Source organism: Myxine glutinosa, chromosome 7 (genome assembly GCF_964187855.1).
Source record: "Myxine glutinosa chromosome 7, kmMyxGlut1.1, whole genome shotgun sequence".
NCBI classification, from domain to species: Eukaryota; Metazoa; Chordata; class Myxini; order Myxiniformes; family Myxinidae; genus Myxine; species Myxine glutinosa.
In genome coordinates this window covers 123,688,649-123,708,427 of record NC_136267.1, presented here as the reverse complement: position 1 = coordinate 123,708,427, position 19,779 = coordinate 123,688,649, and the positions used below count along the sequence as shown (strand labels likewise).

At 42.2% G+C, this 19,779-nt stretch overlaps 1 protein-coding gene across 1 annotated transcript in view; it reads right to left on the bottom strand.

The window, feature by feature from the left end:
* The window catches only part of DYNC2I1 (dynein 2 intermediate chain 1), a 144,223-nt gene that overhangs the window by 23,318 nt on the left and 101,126 nt on the right, over window positions 1-19,779 (bottom strand). The window contains exons 13-14 of the mRNA XM_068096871.2: window positions 1,628-1,726; window positions 1,250-1,311 (exon numbers count right to left, since the gene is read on the bottom strand). Of these exons, the coding sequence (XP_067952972.2) occupies window positions 1,250-1,311; window positions 1,628-1,726 (161 nt within the window). The remainder of the gene's footprint in view (window positions 1-1,249; window positions 1,312-1,627; window positions 1,727-19,779) is intronic.

The window sequence follows — 19,779 nt, the reverse complement described above, 5'->3', positions numbered from 1 at the left end:
CATGGAGCATCCCTACACCTCACGCCCTAGTCATCCATGAAGCAGGTTATTCTCAAGGATTTGCCTGTATTTGGCTCCATTCATTGGTCCCTCTGTCTATACAAGTCTCCCAGTCCCTACCACTGAAAATCATCCCCATATCATGATGCTGCCACCACCATGCTTCATGGTAGGGATGGTGTTAGATGAACTGTACTTGGTTTCTGCCAGATGTAGTGCTCTGCATTCAGGACAGAGTTCAATTTTGCAAACTACAATATGCCTTTTTGGACAATGTGCCTTTTTGCAAACTACAGGCGTGCTGTCATATGCCTTTTTCTCAGGAGTGGCCTCCGTCTGGCCACTCTCCCATAAAGCCAAATTTGTGAAATGCTGCAGAAACTGTTGTCCTTCCCGGCAGGTCCTCACATCTCAGCCAAGGAACCTTGAAGTCATGACAGTGGTCATTGGATTCTTGGTCACCTCCCTGGTCCTTCTTGCCTGGTTGCTCAGTTTTGTCAGAAGGCCAGCTCTTGGAAGAGTCTAGGTAGTTCAATATTCTTTCCATTTCCTAATGATGGAGCTCACTGTGTCCTTGGGAACTTTCAACACTCTATAAATTGTTTTATACCCTTTCCCAGATCTATGCCTCATCACAATTCTATTTCGGAGTTTTACGGACAGTTCCTTGGACTTCATGGTAGAGCTTCTGCTCTGACATGCACTGTCAACTGTGGGACCTTATAAAGAAAGGAGTGTTTCTTTCTAAAGCATGTCCAATCAATATAATTGGCCACAGGTGGACTCCAATCAAGTTGTAGAGACATCTCAAATATGATCAAAGGAAATTGGATGCACCTGAGCTCAATTTTGAGTGTCATAGCAAAGGGGTTGAAGACTTATTGACTCGAGACATTTCAGCTTTTCATTTTAATTAATTTGTAAAAAAAATCGAAAAAGAAATTCCCCCATGACATTATGGGAATATGGGGTATTGCGTGTAAATCAGTGACAAAAAATCTAAATTTAATCCATGTACAATCTTAACCTCCAGGAGCCATTTCCAAAACAATATGTACCCTTTTTGCACAAGAGTGGTTTGCACTTAAAAGTAACCCTACCAACATCACTTGATCTCACATGTTGCGTTTTTAGGCGAGAAATAAAATTGGAAACAAATGATGGACAAAGAAAGTCAAGGATAACTACAACAAAGGCTTTTGCAAAACCCTTCATATTGGATTAACATGAGTCTGTTTGGTTTATTTACCCACAGGTTCATCAGGCCACTCTCATCCAAGGAAGCCACTTGGAAGGACAACCCACAGGTTTCTGCAAGGCAGAGATTTAATGTGCAGTGACGTTGAAAAAACCCACAAAACTTTAGCAGTAAAATCACAATTATAATAATGGGAATTACGGCAAAATAAATTTAGTCAGGAAATAAAAGCAATTTCACTGATGATTAAGCAGGAAGACGAGTACATATTGAGTTAAGGAAAGAGCGGGGTTATTCCATATACCGAGATTGCTGTGATGGTTCTCTGCATGATTAGAAGGGAAAACACGGGGTGATGAATAGCATCAAATAAGCCAAGGTTAAGGAGAAATACGAGTACTTGTAAGAAAGACGAGTATGCATGTTTACCGATCATGCCATTAGGTAGAGGACCAGCAGGTGTTGGCAAAGGCTTTACGGCACATACTGGGCTGCAATGCTCAATGCCCGTGCTTAGGGCAATGCCTCCTGCGGTGAAATAAACATACAGAGGGAAATGTTACCATCCAAATGAGCTATGTCCCTGGCCCTGTACTACCATTCAAACATCCATTTGAGAGACAAACAATGGCACGAGTGCAAGGTCAATCCCATACAATTTATATTTCACCAGATATCAAAATCATTACAAATATGTAGTCTTTATGTAATATCATTACAAATATGTAAATGTGGTCAGACTTAGTTTGGTACCAGGTGACATTAAACAGGTGCTTATCCTAAAAAAATAGAACGAGTGTCTGTGGATGCAGCAAGATGAAGAGAAACCATTGTTTTCTCCAATTCTGCTCTTTGGCAGAGGTAATTGTACACCGCTCCTTTCCTATGCCATCTCCAGGCATTGCAAAACGTCATTGCCGGGCACCGAAGGGGGCTCGGCAGTGACGCACGCTGAAAGGGAGTACTCAGTTTTCACTCTGGTTGTTTGTTTGTTTGTTTGTTTTCTTGTTTGTTTGTTTGTCCGGGTGATATCTCAGCCATCCTTTGAGCTAGGAAGCTGAAATTTCGGCACAATAGTGAGCAAGTCCTTGTTCAAAAACAGTATTTTTTGTTTTTTGATTAATCAAATTAATTGAGGAGTTATTTAATTATTAGCGATTAATTATGTACTTATTTAATTAATCGAATTTCCTTTCTCTTCTGACCATGAACTCAGGCACCTTTTGAGTTAGGAAGCTGATATTTGGACATGCAAATCACCAGGTGATTTGGCTGCAAAGGCTATTTTGGATTTATTAATTAATCAATTAATCAATTAATCGATTAATTATTCGATTAATGACTAAAAAATGTTTTTTTTAAGTTACAGATTCTGATGAAATGGTGGTGGTTTATGTGTTCTCTGACCGAATTGATTAATAATTTAATTTTTTAATGATTATTATTTATTTATTTTCATTATTAATCATTTATTTATTTTCTTTCTCATTTGGCCAATATCTCAGGCACCTTTTGAGCTCGGAAGCTAATATTTGGACATGAGTGACCAAGTGATGTGGCTATCAAGGATATTTTTGATTTATTGATTAATCAATTAATCGATTATTTAATTATTCGATTAATTACTAAAAAAATAAAAATAAAATCAGTTACAGATTCTGATGTAATGGTGGTGGTTTATGTGTTCTGTGATCGAATTGATTAATAATTTATTTTTTTAATGCTTTTTATTTATTTATTTTCATTATTAATCATTTATTTATTTTCTTTCTCATCTGAGCAATATCTCAGGCACCTTTTGAGCTCGGAAGCTAATATTTGGAAATGACAGTGACCAAGTGATGTGGCTATCAAGGATATTTTTGATTTATTGATTAATCATTTAATCGATTAATCATTTAATCGATTAATCATTTATTGATTAATCGATTAATTCTTTATTGATTAATCAATTAATTATTTAATTTTTTATTAATGACTTATTTAATTAAATTTCTAAAAGATACATCTTCGGATGAAGCACCAGTGGTTTAGTTATGCTATTAGCCAATTGATTAAGAAAATATTTTGTGATAATCTTTCATTGATTTTAATTATACAATTAATCAATCAATTAGTGTACACCTCTCCCTCCCAATGCAGCCTCTATGAGCTGCACTGCGGTATTGCCGGGCACCGGAGGCACTCCGGCAATGCCGCGCTGTAGGATATTTAATTATTTGGCATGGGGGCGGTGTACTTTGAATGTATGTGTACTTGTTCTAAATTTAATGACTATTATTCTGAAAGAGGGATCAATCTGTTAATGGATTCTAATATTTTACAAACTAGCAACGGTACCCGCCCTATGGGCGGGGCTTCAATTGGGAAGCCCAAATGAAAAGGCAAAATATCAGAATTTTTTTAATTTAAACGATTCATATAAACATCCGTTGAATCATATCACACGCAAGTCATCAAAATCTAAACAGTACATGGCGCCCATTTTGAAAAAAGATTGAATTCTGCAAAACGGAAGCGGCCGCTACATGTCTTTCTCAGTCGCACGTTTATGTGTGAAGAGTGCGCGCCGAATCTGTAACACGGAAGCGGCCACTACACCTGTTTCTCAGTCGTTTTGCACACACTGCCATGTTACTTCGGAGCCACACGTTTATATAGGAAGAGTTCGTCAGGAGTCGATTTACTCTCTCCTGGTATGTAGAATAAACAGTATTTGTAGAATTTCAACAAAAGCCACATCACTGTTCATATCGGTAAATATTATTCCATCGTGTTTGGAAAAAATGGAAAATTTGGAAAAATTGGAAAAACAATATAGCCTATTTTACTCCCAGGGGTCCCAGGAATACCCACCCAAAATATCGTTGCGATCGGTTGAGCCGTTTTTGTGGTACCTTTGAACGGAAGGACGGACATTTGGTGAATTATAGCAAGATGTCAACAAAGCCAAAAAATACAACAAATACCAGACTCGGTAGTGTAATGGTAGGAGCATCCGCTCTGAGTCTGGGAGGTCGGTTGTTCAAACCCGGGCCGAGTCGCACTACAGACTTTAAAAATGGTACATGCTGCTTCTTTGCTTGACATTCAGCATTTAAAAGGATAAGAGCACAGACAATCCCCACAGGTTGGCATCCATGGGGAGGAGGAAATTCCTCTTTAGGAAATGACCCCCTGATTGCGGTGAGAAAGGCGGCGCCACTATTGTGCCACCGCTGGTATCCAAAGTGCCCTGGGAAGTGACGACACTTCCACCAAGCTCAGTGGCTATCGGTGTTTGTCTTGTCTAACAGTCCTGTGTTGTGTCTGGTGTGTTCATCTGTATGTGTGCATTTGCGTGTCAGCTTCACTGTGAGCCTCAGACGCTGTAAAAAAAAGAAAAAAAGCTGTGCAGTTCATTCACCTTTTGACCACCCCTCACCCCCTCCCAAGAACACGCATGATAGCTTGTCAATATCTATAGCGACTATAACTTTAGTCACTCATTGTTTTCTGTGTCTGTGTTTAACAGAAACTGTCTGCAAAAATGTTTAATCTGTTATTTGGCTGTGGCGTTGAAAAAGAATGACTTTTAATTAAAATACAAGAAAACAAACACGACATGATAAGAATAACCGAAGCGTTTCGTGCTGTACTCTTCAAGGTAATTCACAGCAAGACAAAGAGTAAGTCAAAGATGGGGCATATATAAGCATGTCTAGGTTAAAGCGACACCGATTGGTTCATCAGTCATGACGTAATTGATAATCTGAACACCCATTGGGCCGACAGTCACCACTACCTCTGGCTCCAATTGGCTGGAGCGGAGTTGAGAGTGATGACTCACCATTTGCTCCAATACCTTGGAGGGACGGGAGGATGGGGTTCCCCCAAGTCGAGGACTCATCATTTGCAGACATACAATGAACAGCGGTCGGGGCAACACCTTCAATCTTTCCATGTTGACTTTTAATTACTTTTTAGAGTCTGAAATGCTGACCTTTAGTGACCCGGCATGTACATAAAACCATAACTTTAAACCTTACAACAGAACAAATGTAACTATCATGTTGGCCATCATAATATACATAATGTCAAAAAATTAAATATAAAAAGAAATAATTAACTCTTTTAATTTAATGAAATAATTGAAAAAGAAAAATAATTAATAATAAAAAAATAATTTTAAAAAGAAAAATTAAATTTAAAAAAATGAGCTGTTTTTGTATACGAAGTCAAGGCTCGTGTAAGAGCTAATACATAGAACATATAATAAAGGAAGTGAGAGACAAGAGGGGGAAAGAGAGGGAAGCACAAGAACTGTCCCTGTTCACATTAACTTCTCGCATTAACTTATCGTTGGTGGTTTTAGCATTTTTGACATCGGATTACTGTTTCGATTCCTTTGGCAAAGGTAAATTAATTTTTTTTATCCTCATGATTTTACAAGTTTCACGAGTTTTGCAAGTTTGTGGGTCTTACTTTTTGTCTTATGGGTCTTCGACTGAAGGTGGCACAGGAATGTTGAATTTATTGGTTCATGGTTTGGCATTCGCCATTTCCGCATTGTCCGTCTGCACATGGGCTCCCTCCCATGTGAAGCACGGACCCCTTGCTAGTGCTATATACTGTATAGCTCAGTAGACTTATGACATGTACAGTGAGTGCTATGGAGCAGTCCCGATCTTGTATCGAGGACTCACATTGTGCTACAGGGCAGGTCGAAGACTAGTGGCTTTGCGTGCATATTCCGTACACACTTTTCCCAAATCTAATGACTTTTCATGTCATGAGAATAAATATGACCTTTAAGGGCCCTAAAACAAGAGTTTCAAATATAATTACTTTTAATGAAATATTGGAAGCCTGTCTACTCTCCACTGCTTCGACAAAGACACCCATTGCCACATCATGTTCTCACCCACACCTACTCCAGCATTTTCAAAACACCTTTGCACCCAATTTTTGTCCATGTTATTATCTGTCTGCTTCTCACTACTTACAGTCAGCCAGTTGAACTTCGAATCTTTCTCATTCAGCAATTCCATGAGCCTCAACTCCAGCATAAAAAACAGACTACCTGCTTCCTTTTCCAACCATGATGAGATGAGAAACTGTTCATTTTTGAAGTGGCTGAGGACCAGCTGGAACACGCTGACTATGAGAATGCCAAACCCTGGCTTCTAGACCGTAACAGCAGAGCTGGCAATACAGGTAAATTTAACTACCCATGCCAGGCAATATGACATCTTTATTACACTCCACACTACAGCTGGACAGACTCTTACTCACACTGCAGCCATTGCATCACAAAACCACACAGACTGACAATTACTGCCGAGTTGTGAAGTTGGAAAAAACCCCTCCCTCAGAATAACTGCACATGCCATCAATACCTCATTTATATTAACTCGTTATTTGTGTTGATATAACTTTAAGTTCTGGTCAGGGTTGCATCAGAAGTAGAACTGTTTGGTAATCGCCACAGCAAGGTCTTGCCTTGTCTGGCACAGCTTCATGCTGGTATGTTCAATAAGTTATGCAGGAGAAAGTAAGCGAGTGAGAAATCCACAATAAATGGGAAGAATGTGATGAAAAAATAAACAAAACAATGAATGAAGATTACCTGCTTCAGGCAGGACATTTTCCCTTTGTAAAAAGGCTCGATTGTTCTTGGAGTGGTTCCATAAAATACACTTTCATACAAGCTTTATAATAATGTGCTGCGCAGAATAAATTTCATCAAAATTATTCCATTATCATTTTGAAAAGCGTTATCTACTTCGACAAACAAAAGCAGGATACAATTTTATTAGCAGAGCCATTATTGTCGTTTTTTGTTCGCTTCAGACAAGCAACTGTCCCAATTGCAACCAATTATTCAGGAGTCAATACATCACAATCAAATGGAAAATATGCTTGTATGGCCAAATCCCATAATTCTGTCATCATGTGACAAAAATGGTTGTAAAGGCTCTCCCAGTGTGTACCCTGGATAAGAATAGGTACGCCGTATCCCTGCGTGTCGTAAGAGGCGACTAAGAGGGTTGGCGTTAGGAAGGGCATCCGGCCATAAAACATTGCCTCAAAAAGAGAACCATGACAATTACAACTACATGTGGGCAGGGTACAGCCCGAAGTGGAGATCGGTTTCTGAGGTTTGGGACATGGAATGTAGGGACAATGACAGGGAGATCAGGAGAAGTGGTGGAAGTATTGGTCAGAAGAAGAGTGGACATATGTTGTGTGCAAGAGACGAGATGGAAGGGAAGTGGTGTGAGAATGGTGAAGGGTAGGCAGGGACAGAAATACAAGTTTGTGTGGCAAGGGTGCCTGGAGGGCGTGAATGGTGTTGGTGTCCTGTTTTCTGAGGAGTTTGTAGACAGTGTGGTGAGTGTGACTAGAGTGAGTGATAGGTTGATGATGGTGAAAATGATGATTGGAAAGCTCTTGGTGAACGTCATCTCGGGATATGCTCCGCAGGTTGGTCGAAGCGATGAAGAGAAGGACAAGTTCTGGTGTGCGATAGAGAAGCTGATGGAAAACGTGAAAGATGAGGAAGTTGTTGTGGTAGGAGGAGACCTAAATGGACATGTGGGAAGGAGTATGGATGGTTTTGACGGAGTTCATGGGGGTTACGGATATGGTGTGAGAAATGGAGAAGGTGAAAGGATTTTGGAGTTTGCTGATGGAGCTGATTTGTAATACTCAGTTCCAGAAAGAGGATAATAAGCTTGTTACATACACGTCAGGTGGGTCGACGACAACCGTTGACTACCTGATGGTGCGTAGGCGAGATAGGGGGCACCTCCGGGACACAAAAGTGATCCCGGGGGAGGAGGCTGTTTCAAAACACCACTGGGTTGTCTGCGACGTGAGGGTGAAAGGTGCGACGAGAGCTCAGCGGGTGAAGTACCAACCGAGAATGAAGGTGTGGAGGTTGAAAGAGGTGACAGTAAGGGAGGCATTAAAAGAGAGGCTGAGTAGGGTCGAGGATGATGTGGTTGAGCTTGAAAGTGGTTGGATGTCAATGAAAGCTAGTCTGTTGGGAGCCGTTGGTGAGGTATGTGGATGGACAAAAGGACCACCGAGGCACTCGGAAACATGGTGGTGGGATGATGAAGTTGGAAAGAGGATTGAAGAGACGAGGAAGAAGTTCAAGGAGTGGCAGAAGGTGAAGGGTACGGGAGCAGAAACAGCAGAGCATGAAAGTTATAAGGCAGCCAGGAAGGCTGCAAAGAAAGAGGTAGCAAAGGCGCAGGAGGCATGTAGGAAAATGTTCGGAGAACGCTTGGATTCTGAAGAGGGTCAGAAAGCAGTATTCAGGATTGCAAAGCAGATAGCGAAAGAGAGGTGTGATGTGATGGGGGTGAGTTACTTGAAGGATAAAAAAAATAAAAATAACCACCTTTAGAGGCCATTTTTCCCCGCAAGCAGGGGTTGGCCTTTTTCGGGAACCGTGGTTGTTGTTGTTTTTTGGTCCCCTTTTTGAAGCAATGTTTTACGGCCGGATGCCCTTCCTGACACCAACCCTTTTTGCCGCCTTTAACGACAAACAGGGAATTACCAGTGAACTGGTACTCAATTAGCCGACCTCGGAAGGATGACAGGCTGAGTCAACCCCCCTGGCGTTAATTCGGCGATCGACCGGGATTCGAACCCAGGATCCTAGGATCCTAAGCCGGCACCCTAGCCGCTAGCCCAACACCAGGGATCAAGTGGACATATGTTGTGTGCAAGAGACGAGATGGAAGGGAAGTGGTGCTTGAAGGATGAAGTGGGACAAATCGTTGTCGACCCAGATGGAATTAAAGGAAGATGGAAAAGATATATTGAAATGCTGTTGAATACAGAGAATGAATGGGATGGCAACATAGAGAGTAACCCAGTTTTAGGACCGGCAGAGAAGATAACTGAGAAGGAAGTTGAGGAAGCGATAAAAGCAATGAAGGGTAGAAAAGCGGGAGGGCCGACGGGAGTTGTGGGAGATATGTTGAAGGCAGCAGGAAGTTGGGGTGTGAAGCGAATGACAGAGATCTGTAATCTGGTGGTGAAAGAAGGCCGCATTCCAGTGGATTGGGAACTGAGTACCCTCGTCCCTCTATACAAGGGGAAAGGTGACCCTCTGGAGTGTGGCTCGTACCGAGCGATAAAGTTATTGGAGCATGGAATGAAGGTATTGGAAAGGGTGTTGGAGAGGAGGATAAGGAAGAAGGTGAAGATCGACGAAATGCAGTTTGGATTCATGCCAGGAAGAGGAACGACAGACGCGCTTTTCATTGTGAGGCAGTTGCAGGAGAAGTACATGGAGAAGAGGAAGAAGTTGTTTCTTGGGTTTGCTGATCTGGAGAAAGCATTCGATAGGGTTCTACACAAAGTATTGACTTGGGCATTGAGGAAGTTAGGAGTGGAGGAATGGTTGATCAGAGTAGTGATGGCAATGTACAAAAGAGCGCGCACAGCTGTAAGGACGAAGGACGGGAACAGTGGTGAGCTTGAGGTGAAGGTGGGAGTGCATCAGGGGTCGGTACTAAGTCCACTACTATTTGTAGCTGTGATGGAGGTGCTGGCTCAGAACGTAAAGGAGGGTTTACCGTGGGAGTTGTTGTATGCAGATGATCTGGTGTTGATTGCGGAAAGTATGGATGGACTGAAGGAAAAGATGAACACGTGGAAGGAATGTATGGAGACAAAAGGTCTGAAGGTGAATATCGGAAAGACGAAGGTGATGGCAAGTGGTAAGGCATGTGGTGAGGTGGAAAGAACTGGGAAGTGGCCGTGTGCTGTGTGCAGGAAGGGTGTCGGAGTGAACTCCATTCAGTGTACAATGTGCGCTGAGTGGGTTCATCAAAAATGTAGTGGTCTGAGAGGGTCATTAACCAGTGTGGCAGCTACATTCAATTGTAAGGTGTGCACAGAGGGAGCCGCAGATGGAGGAAATGTTGAGTTGGATCTTGGAGACGGCGTAAAGCTGGAAGGTGTGAAAACATTTTGCTACCTCGGAGACATGCTGAATGGAAAAGGTGGATCAGACTCGGCAACGGTTGCTCGAGTGAGATGTGCATGGAAGAAGTTTCGGGAATTGAGTGGTGTGCTGATGATGAGGGGAGTGTTGTTGAAGCTGAAGGGAAAGGTGTATGCTGCATGTGTGAGAAGTGATATGATTTATGGGAGCGAGACATGGGTAATGAACGTAGAGCAGCAACGAAGGTTGGAAAGGGTGGAAATGCGAATGGTTCGATGGATGTGCGGAGTATCGTTGAGAGAGAGGAAGACAAATGATGAATTGCGAAAGATGATGGGAATAGAGCCTGTGATTGATGCTGTGAAGAGGAACAGGTTGAGATGGTTTGGTCATGTGTTGAGGAAGGATGAAAGTGACTGGTTGAGAAGAGTGATGGAAATGAATGTAGAAGGAAGTAGAAGACGGGGAAGACCGAGAGAAACTTGGCTAAAGATGGTGGAAGAAGAAATGCGGGCAAGGGGGTTAACAAGGAGAGATGCAGAAAATAGGGCAAAATGGAGAAGATTGTCATGGGGACCGCAAGGCTAACCCCCGCTCTAGCAGGGAAAATGGCCTTTAAAATGCATGTTGTTGTTGTTTGTTTGACAAAAATCAACACCATTTAAGTGAGTTGAATCACTCAAGAGGAAGGAAATACGTATTTATGACACTCGACAAACATATAATTTGTCAGAGACTCCATCAGAGACTCCTCACTCACCACATTCAAAACATCACTCAAGACCCACCTGTTCAACACTGCATTCAACATTTAACCCACAGCATTTAACCCCTGACTATCTTCTCCTTCTCCTTCCTTTTGCTTTGATTATTTACCTGTTGGTTTTTGTCTTTTTGCACTTGTTTTTTTGTACTCTGTCAAAGCGTCTTTGGGCTTCTTGAAAAGTGCTATATAAAATAAATGTATTATTATTATTATTATTATTATTATCCCAAATGATACCAGCATAAACAAAGTTTTGCGCAAGGCCAAATGTTGATCCACATGATCACGACAGTCAAGAGAGGCATTAAATTGGTCTCACGGTGCAGACAATTAAAGACCATTCAACTTTTGTAATAGCACAGTCACTGGCCATAAAAATTACAGAATATACCAAATGGATGGACTACCCCTGGTTTTTAATCATGGAAGCAACGGGACGTGGCATAGATTCCACAAGTTGGCAAAATTAATGTAATATACAGTGCATTCAGAAAGTATTCAGACCCCTTCACTTTTTTCACATTTTGTTATGTTGCAGCCTTATGCTGAAATCGTTTAAATTCATTTTTTCCCTCATCAATCTGCATTCAATACCCCATAATGACAAAGAGAAAACAGGATTTTAGAAAGTTTTGTAAATTTATTAAAAAGAAAAAACTGAAATATCACATTGACATAAGTATACATACCCTTTGCTATGACACTTGAAATTTGGCTCAGGTGCCTCCCATTTCTCTTGATCATCTTTGAGATGTTTCTCCACCTTGATTGGAGTCCACCTGTGGCAAATTCAATTGATTGGAAATGATTTGGAAAGGCACACACCTGTCTATATAAGGTCTCACAGCTGACAATGCATTTCAGAGCAAAAACCAAGCCATGAGGTCGAAGGAACTGCCTGCAGAGCTCAGAGACAGGATTGTGTCGACGCACAGATCTGGGGAAGCCTACAAAAAAAATCTCTGCTGCATTGAAGGTTCCCAAGAGCACAGTGGCCTCCATAATTCTTAAATGGAAGAAGTTTGGAACAACCAGGACTCTTCCTAGAGCTGGCCGCCCGGCCAAACTGAGCAAACGGGGGAGAAGGGCCTTGGTAAGAGAGGTGACCAAGAACCCGATGGTCACTCTGGCTGAGCCCCAGAGATCCTGTGTGGAGATGGGCGAAACTTCCAGAAGGACAACCATCACTGCAACACTCCACCCATCTGGGCTTTATGGCAGAGTGGCCAGACGGAAGCCTCTCCTCAGTGAAAGACACGTGAAAGCCCGCTTGGAGTTTGCAAAAAAGCACTTCAAAGACTCTCAGATTGTGAGAAACAAGATTCTGTGGGCTATGTCTATATATGCATATATATCTATATATATGTACAGTCACATGAAAAAGTAAGTACACCCCATGTAAAGTTTTGACTTTTTCAACATATTTCAACATACAGCTATTTGATCTTAATTTCAACAATATTGATAGATAAAGGTGATATAATATAACAAATATCATGAAACATTTACATTTTGTGATCCATTGTATAATTTAAATAAACATAAATGCAAATTTTGCATGTGGAAAAAGTAAGCACACCCCATGAAATGTCCTTTTTAATCTTTTTAACATATGTGGACATATCAATATTTGATCTTCATTTAAACAGTATCTATAGATAAAGGTGATCTAATTGAACAAAAAACAATGACAAATTGACTTTGCAATAATTTATTCAACAAAAAATTAAAAGAGATGCCATTTCCTTCTGTGGAAAAAGTAAGTACACCCTTGGCTCTAATAGGTGGTATTGCCCCCTTTGGCAGAAACAACCTCAAGTAGGCGTTTCTTATAACTGTCTACCAGTCTCTGACATCGACTGGGAGAAATTTTTTGCCCACTCCTCCATGCAGAATTATTTCAGCTGTGCAATGTTTGAGGGGTTTCTTGCATGCACAGCTCGTTTCAAATCCCCCCACAACATCTCGATGGGATTTAGATCCGGGTTTGACTTGACCATTCCAGAACCCTCCATTTCTTTCTTTTCAGCCATTCCTTGGTGGATATACTGGTATGTTTAGGGTCATTGCCATGTTGCAAGGTCCACCTTCGGTTGAGCTTCAACTTTCCAACAGATGGCCTCACATTATCCTCAAGCACCCTCAGCTCTGGTACAATGAATAATTCATAGTGGATTCTATGATGGTGAGCTGCCCTGGCCCTGATGCAGCAAAGCTGCCCCAAACCATATTATTTCCACCACCATGCTTTACAGTTGGTATCAGGTTCTAGTGGTCAATTGCTGTCTTTGGTTTTTGCCAAACATGTCTTCTGGTACTTTGGCCAAATAGCTCTACCTTTGACTCATCTGTTCAGAGCACATTGTTCCAGAAGGGCTGGTCTTTGCCTAGGTGTTCATTAGCAAACTTTAGTCTTGCCCTGATGTTCTTTCTGGACAGCAAAGGTTTCCTCCTGGCACACCTCCCATGTAGATCAAATTTGTGCAGCCTCTTTCTAATGGTAGACTCGTGCACTTTGACATCAACAGTGGCACGAGCTACCTGTAGGTCCCGTGATGACATTCTGGGGTTCTTAGAGACTTCTTTCAGCATCTTTCGGTCTGCTCTCAGGCTGAACTTGCTGGGGCGGCCTGGCCTAAACAAGTTGGCAGTTGTTTGGAATCTTCTCCACTTGTAGAGATGATTTTCCGGACAGTCGAATGATTGATTTCAAATTGTTTGGAGATCTTTTTAAATCCTTCCCAGACTCGTAGGCATCTATAACCTTCTTTCTGAAGGCCTCAGAGAGCTCTTTTGATCTAGGCATGGTGACGCCGCACACTTCAACAACAAAGAGCAAACCACACTAAATGTCTGAGGTTTAAATAAGACAGGTTCCTCCAAGATCCTCTCTAACGATGTTCTAATCATTTGCACCTGAGGTGGTGCACCTGATTCTAATCTTAGGTATTTGAAGTCGTGATAAATGTAGGGGTGTACTTACTTTTTCCACATGCGAAATTTGCATTTATGTTTATTTAAATTATACAATGGACTACAAAATGCAAATGTTTCATGATATTTGTTATATTATATCACCTTTATCTATCAATATTGTTGAAATGAAGATCAAATAGCTGAATGTTGAAAAAGTCAAAACTTTACATGGGGTGTACTTACTTTTTCACGTGACCATATATACAGTATATATTGTTACGTCTGTAGGGGGTAGGCAGTGATTACTCTAGTTCAGGTAGATTTGCATAAATAAGCATGCTCCGATTGTCGTGAAGAAGAACAACCACCATGTAATAAGTAGGGATCCAGTAGACCGTGTGTTCGGATTAAGGTGCATCTTCGTCCCCATTACGGGGAGTGGGGTATGTTAACTAGCACAGGGATTATGGGTAAATTATCCCTTGCCCTTAAATTATCCCAGTGTGTACCCCAGTTTAGAATAGGTACACCGTATCCCTGCGCATCGTAAGAGGCGACTAAGGGTTGGCGTCAGGAATGGCATCCGGCCATAAAAACATTGCCTCAAACAGGGAACCATGATTGTCATGGGGCCTGCAAGGCTAACCCCTGCTCTAGCAGAGAAAATGGCCTTAAAACGATCATTCATTATATTATTATTCCTTGCAAGTCGTTACATCTGTATCTATTCCTCATTGTTAGATGAGTTCATCTTCAATGTACTTTCACACACTTCCATACACTCACATCCGGGGTCTGCCGAGCAGGCACGTAAGACATCGGCCATTATACAGCTCGCAGTGTTCGTGTGAGAAATCTCTGAGGATATCCCGGAGAATCAATAGCTCAGTGGGCTGTCACCGCGTAAGTGATGAGATTCCTGGGTTCGAGTCCTGGGGGAGTCAGAATTTTTTCACACAAGCCCCACGCAGGAATTTACTTCCTGTTTCTTAAATTGTGTTATGTGCTCCTCCCCAAACCCCAGTCACGGTGTACCTCCGAGCCCCGAGAGGAGTGACGGCAGAAAGATGTGTTATTCTGTATGTCAAAGATCAATGGTGAAACCACACCAATTGTTACCAACAAACAAGTATTGTATTAAGATCACACAAGAATAACAGTACAACAACAATAGTAATCAATTGTACAACCAATATATATTTCCTATGATGGTACCATCAGGTTCGTACAATATAACTCACTGTGCTCCAAGTGAGCGAAAAGAAGAACATTCCCAATGTCTCTATTCCGGCATCAAGCCAAAGTCGATCCACTCCAGTAATCGTCAGAACGATGTCTAATCGAGACCAGAAACCCATTCGGATGACAGTCACAGTCACGCTGCCAAAGCTGCGCAAAGGTGCCCTCACGGCGACTGGGAAATCACACCCTCGGGTATGGGCGTTCCACGGCTCCCAATCGGCGAACCGCAGATTTCCCACTCAAAAGCCACATTACACACACACACACACCAGATTAACGTCTGAATGCGGTGAAAATGGTTGAAGCGAGGTGAAGAACCTTGAGCGAAGCGCAAATCCTGCGCGAGGTAAAAATGGCCGACGGCCCGTTCTCGTGGCGTAACGGCACTCCGATGATTCTCCTCGGAATCAACCGCAAAACCTGTTACGCAGGTTTATCTGTCACAGCGATAACAACTCTGTCACAGGAATCCCTTTCCCCCAAGAAATCCAAAGTTCACACGTGAACCTCGTTCGCCAACGTTCGCTCAGGACCTTGAAGCAGCTCGGCTTCTTGTCCGACTCACTCACTCCGCCTTCTCTCCTCCTCTTCCTCTTCGTCGTCGTCCGGTTCCAGTTTCATTTAAAACATTCACTTTTTTACCTTTTGAAAATAGTAATCTCTATTTCCCTTAAATGACAACAAAAATAGTACATGGAATCAAAAATGTTTACAGTGGATGAAAACCACAACAACGGAAGTGACGAATCCGTAACAATTGTCAGATGAGTTAATCTTCAATGCACTGTCACACACTTACATACACTCACATCCGGGGCCTGCCGAGCAGGCACGTAAGACATCGGCCATTATAAAGCTCGCAGTGTTAGTGTGAGAAATCTCTGAGGATATCCCGGAGACTCAATAGCTCAGTGGGCTGTCACCGCGTAAGTGATGAGGTTCCTGGGTTCGAGTCACGGGTTGAGTCAGAATTTCTCCACACTAGCCCAACGCAGGAATTTACTTCCTGTTTCTTAAATTGTATATATATCGATATATGTATACAGTCACGTGAAAAAGTAAGTACACCCCATGTAAAGTTTTGACTTTTTGAACATATTGCAACATACAGCTATTTGATCTTCATTTCAACAATATTGATAGATAAAGGTGATATAATATAACAAATATCATGAAACATTTACATTTTGTAGTCCATTGTATAATTTAAATAAACATAAATGCAAATTTCGCATGTGGAAAAAGTAAGTACACCCTTGGCTCTAATAGGTGGTATTGCCCTCTTTGGCACAAACAACCTCAAGTAGGCGTTTCTTCTAACAGTCTACCAGTCTCTGACCGACTGGGAGAAATTTTTGCCCACTCCTCCATGCAGAATTCTTTCAGCTGTGTGATGTTTGAGGGGTTTCTTGTAGGCACAGCTCGTTTCAAATCTCCCCACAACATCTCAATGGGATTTAGATCCGGGCTTTGACTTGGCCATTCCAGAACCCACCATTTCTTTCTTTTCAGCCATTCCTTGGTGGATTTACTGGTATGTTTAGGGTCATTGTCATGTTGCAAGGTCCACCTTCGGTTGAGCTTCAACTTTCCGAAAGATGGCATCACATTATCCTCAAGCACCCTGTGGTACAATGAATAATTCATAGTGGATTATATGATGGTGAGCTGCCCAGGCCCTGATGCTGCAAAGCTGCCCCAAACCATAATATTTCCACCACCATGCTTTGCAGTTGGTATCAGGTTCTTGTGGTCAAATGCTGTCTTTGGTTTTCCCCAAACATGTCTTCTGGTACTGTGGCCAAATAGGTCTACCTTTGACTCATCTGTCCAGAGAACATTGTTCCAGAAGTGCTGGTCTTTGCCTGGGTGTTCATTGGCAAACTTTAGTCTTGCCCTGATGTTCTTTCTGGACAGCAAAGCTACCTGTAGGTCCCGTGATGACATTCTGGGGGTTCTGGGAGACTTCTTTCAGCATCTTGCGGTCTGCTCTCTGGCTGAACTTGCTGGGGCGGCCTGGCCTGAACAAGTTGGCAGTTGTTTGGAATCTTCTCCACTTGTAGATGATCTTCCAGACAGTCGAATGATTGATTTCAAATTGTTTGGAGATCTTTTTAAATCCTTCCCAGACTCGTAGGCATCTATAACCTTCTTTCTGAAGGCCTCAGAGAGCTCTTTTGATCTAGGCATGGTGACGCCGCACACTTCAACAACAAAGAGCAAACCACACTAAATGTCTGAGGTTTAAATAAGACAGGTTCCTCCAAGATCCTCTCTAACGATGTTCTAATCATTTGCACCTGAGGTGGTGCACCTGATTCTAATCTTAGGTATTTGAAGTCGTGATAAATGTAGGGGTGTACTTACTTTTTCCACATGCGAAATTTGCATTTATGTTTATTTAAATTATACAATGGACTACAAAATGCAAATGTTTCATGATATTTGTTATATTATATCACCTTTATCTATCAATATTGTTGAAATGAAGATCAAATAGCTGAATGTTGAAAAAGTCAAAACTTTACATGGGGTGTACTTACTTTTTCACGTGACCATATATACAGTATATATTGTTACGTCTGTAGGGGGTAGGCAGTGATTACTCTAGTTCAGGTAGATTTGCATAAATTAGCATGCTCCGATTGTCGTGAAGAAGAACAACCACCATGTAATAAGTAGGGATCCAGTAGACCGTGTGTTCGGATTAAAGTGCATCTTCGTCCCCATTACGGGGAGTGGGGTATGTTAACTAGCACAGGGATTATGGGTAAATTATCCCTTGCCCTTAAATTATCCCGGTGTGTACCCCAGTTTAGAATAGGTACACCGTATCCCTGCGCATCGTAAGAGGCGACTAAGGGTTGGCGTCAGGAATGGCATCCGGCCATAAAAACATTGCCTCAAACAGGGAACCATGATTGTCATGGGGCCTGCAAGGCTAACCCCTGCTCTAGCAGAGAAAATGGCCTTAAAACGATCATTCATTATATTATTATTCCTTGCAAGTCGTTACATCTGTATCTATTCCTCATTGTTAGATGAGTTCATCTTCAATGTACTTTCACACACTTCCATACACTCACATCCGGGGTCTGCCGAGCAGGCACGTAAGACATCGGCCATTATACAGCTCGCAGTGTTCGTGTGAGAAATCTCTGAGGATATCCCGGAGAATCAATAGCTCAGTGGGCTGTCACCGCGTAAGTGATGAGATTCCTGGGTTCGAGTCCTGGGGGAGTCAGAATTTTTTCACACAAGCCCCACGCAGGAATTTACTTCCTGTTTCTTAAATTGTGTATGTGCTCCTCCCCAAACCCCAGTCACGGTGTACCTCCGAGCCCCGAGAGGAGTGACGGCAGAAAGATGTGTTATTCTGTATGTCAAAGATCAATGGTGAAACCACACCAATTGTTACCAACAAACAAGTATTGTATTAAGATCACACAAGAATAACAGTACAACAACAATAGTAATCAATTGTACAACCAATATATATTTCCTATGATGGTACCATCAGGTTCGTACAATATAACTCACTGTGCTCCAAGTGAGCGAAAAGAAGAACATTCCCAATGTCTCTATTCCGGCATCAAGCCAAAGTCGATCCACTCCAGTAATCGTCAGAACGATGTCTAATCGAGACCAGAAACCCATTCGGATGACAGTCACAGTCACGCTGTCAAAGCTGCGCAAAGGTGCCCTCACGGCGACTGGGAAATCACACCCTCGGGTATGGGCGTTCCACGGCTCCCAATCGGCGAACCGCAGATTTCCCACTCAAAAGCCACATTACACACACACACACACCAGATTAACGTCTGAATGCGGTGAAAATGGTTGAAGCGAGGTGAAGAACCTTGAGCGAAGCGCAAATCCTGCGCGAGGTAAAAATGGCCGACGGCCCGTTCTCGTGGCGTAACGGCACTCCGATGATTCTCCTCGGAATCAACCGCAAAACCTGTTACGCAGGTTTATCTGTCACAGCGATAACAACTCTGTCACAGGAATCCCTTTCCCCCAAGAAATCCAAAGTTCACACGTGAACCTCGTTCGCCAACGTTCGCTCAGGACCTTGAAGCAGCTCGGCTTCTTGTCCGACTCACTCACTCCGCCTTCTCTCCTCCTCTTCCTCTTCGTCGTCGTCCGGTTCCAGTTTCATTTAAAACATTCACTTTTTTACCTTTTGAAAATAGTAATCTCTATTTCCCTTAAATGACAACAAAAATAGTACATGGAATCAAAAATGTTTACAGTGGATGAAAACCACAACAACGGAAGTGACGAATCCGTAACAATTGTCAGATGAGTTAATCTTCAATGCACTGTCACACACTTACATACACTCACATCCGGGGCCTGCCGAGCAGGCACGTAAGACATCGGCCATTATAAAGCTCGCAGTGTTCGTGTGAGAAATCTCTGAGGATATCCCGGAGACTCAATAGCTCAGTGGGCTGTCACCGCGTAAGTGATGAGGTTCCTGGGTTCGAGTCACGGGTTGAGTCAGAATTTCTCCACACTAGCCCAACGCAGGAATTTACTTCCTGTTTCTTAAATTGTATATATATCGATATATGTATACAGTCACGTGAAAAAGTAAGTACACCCCATGTAAAGTTTTGACTTTTTGAACATATTGCAACATACAGCTATTTGATCTTCATTTCAACAATATTGATAGATAAAGGTGATATAATATAACAAATA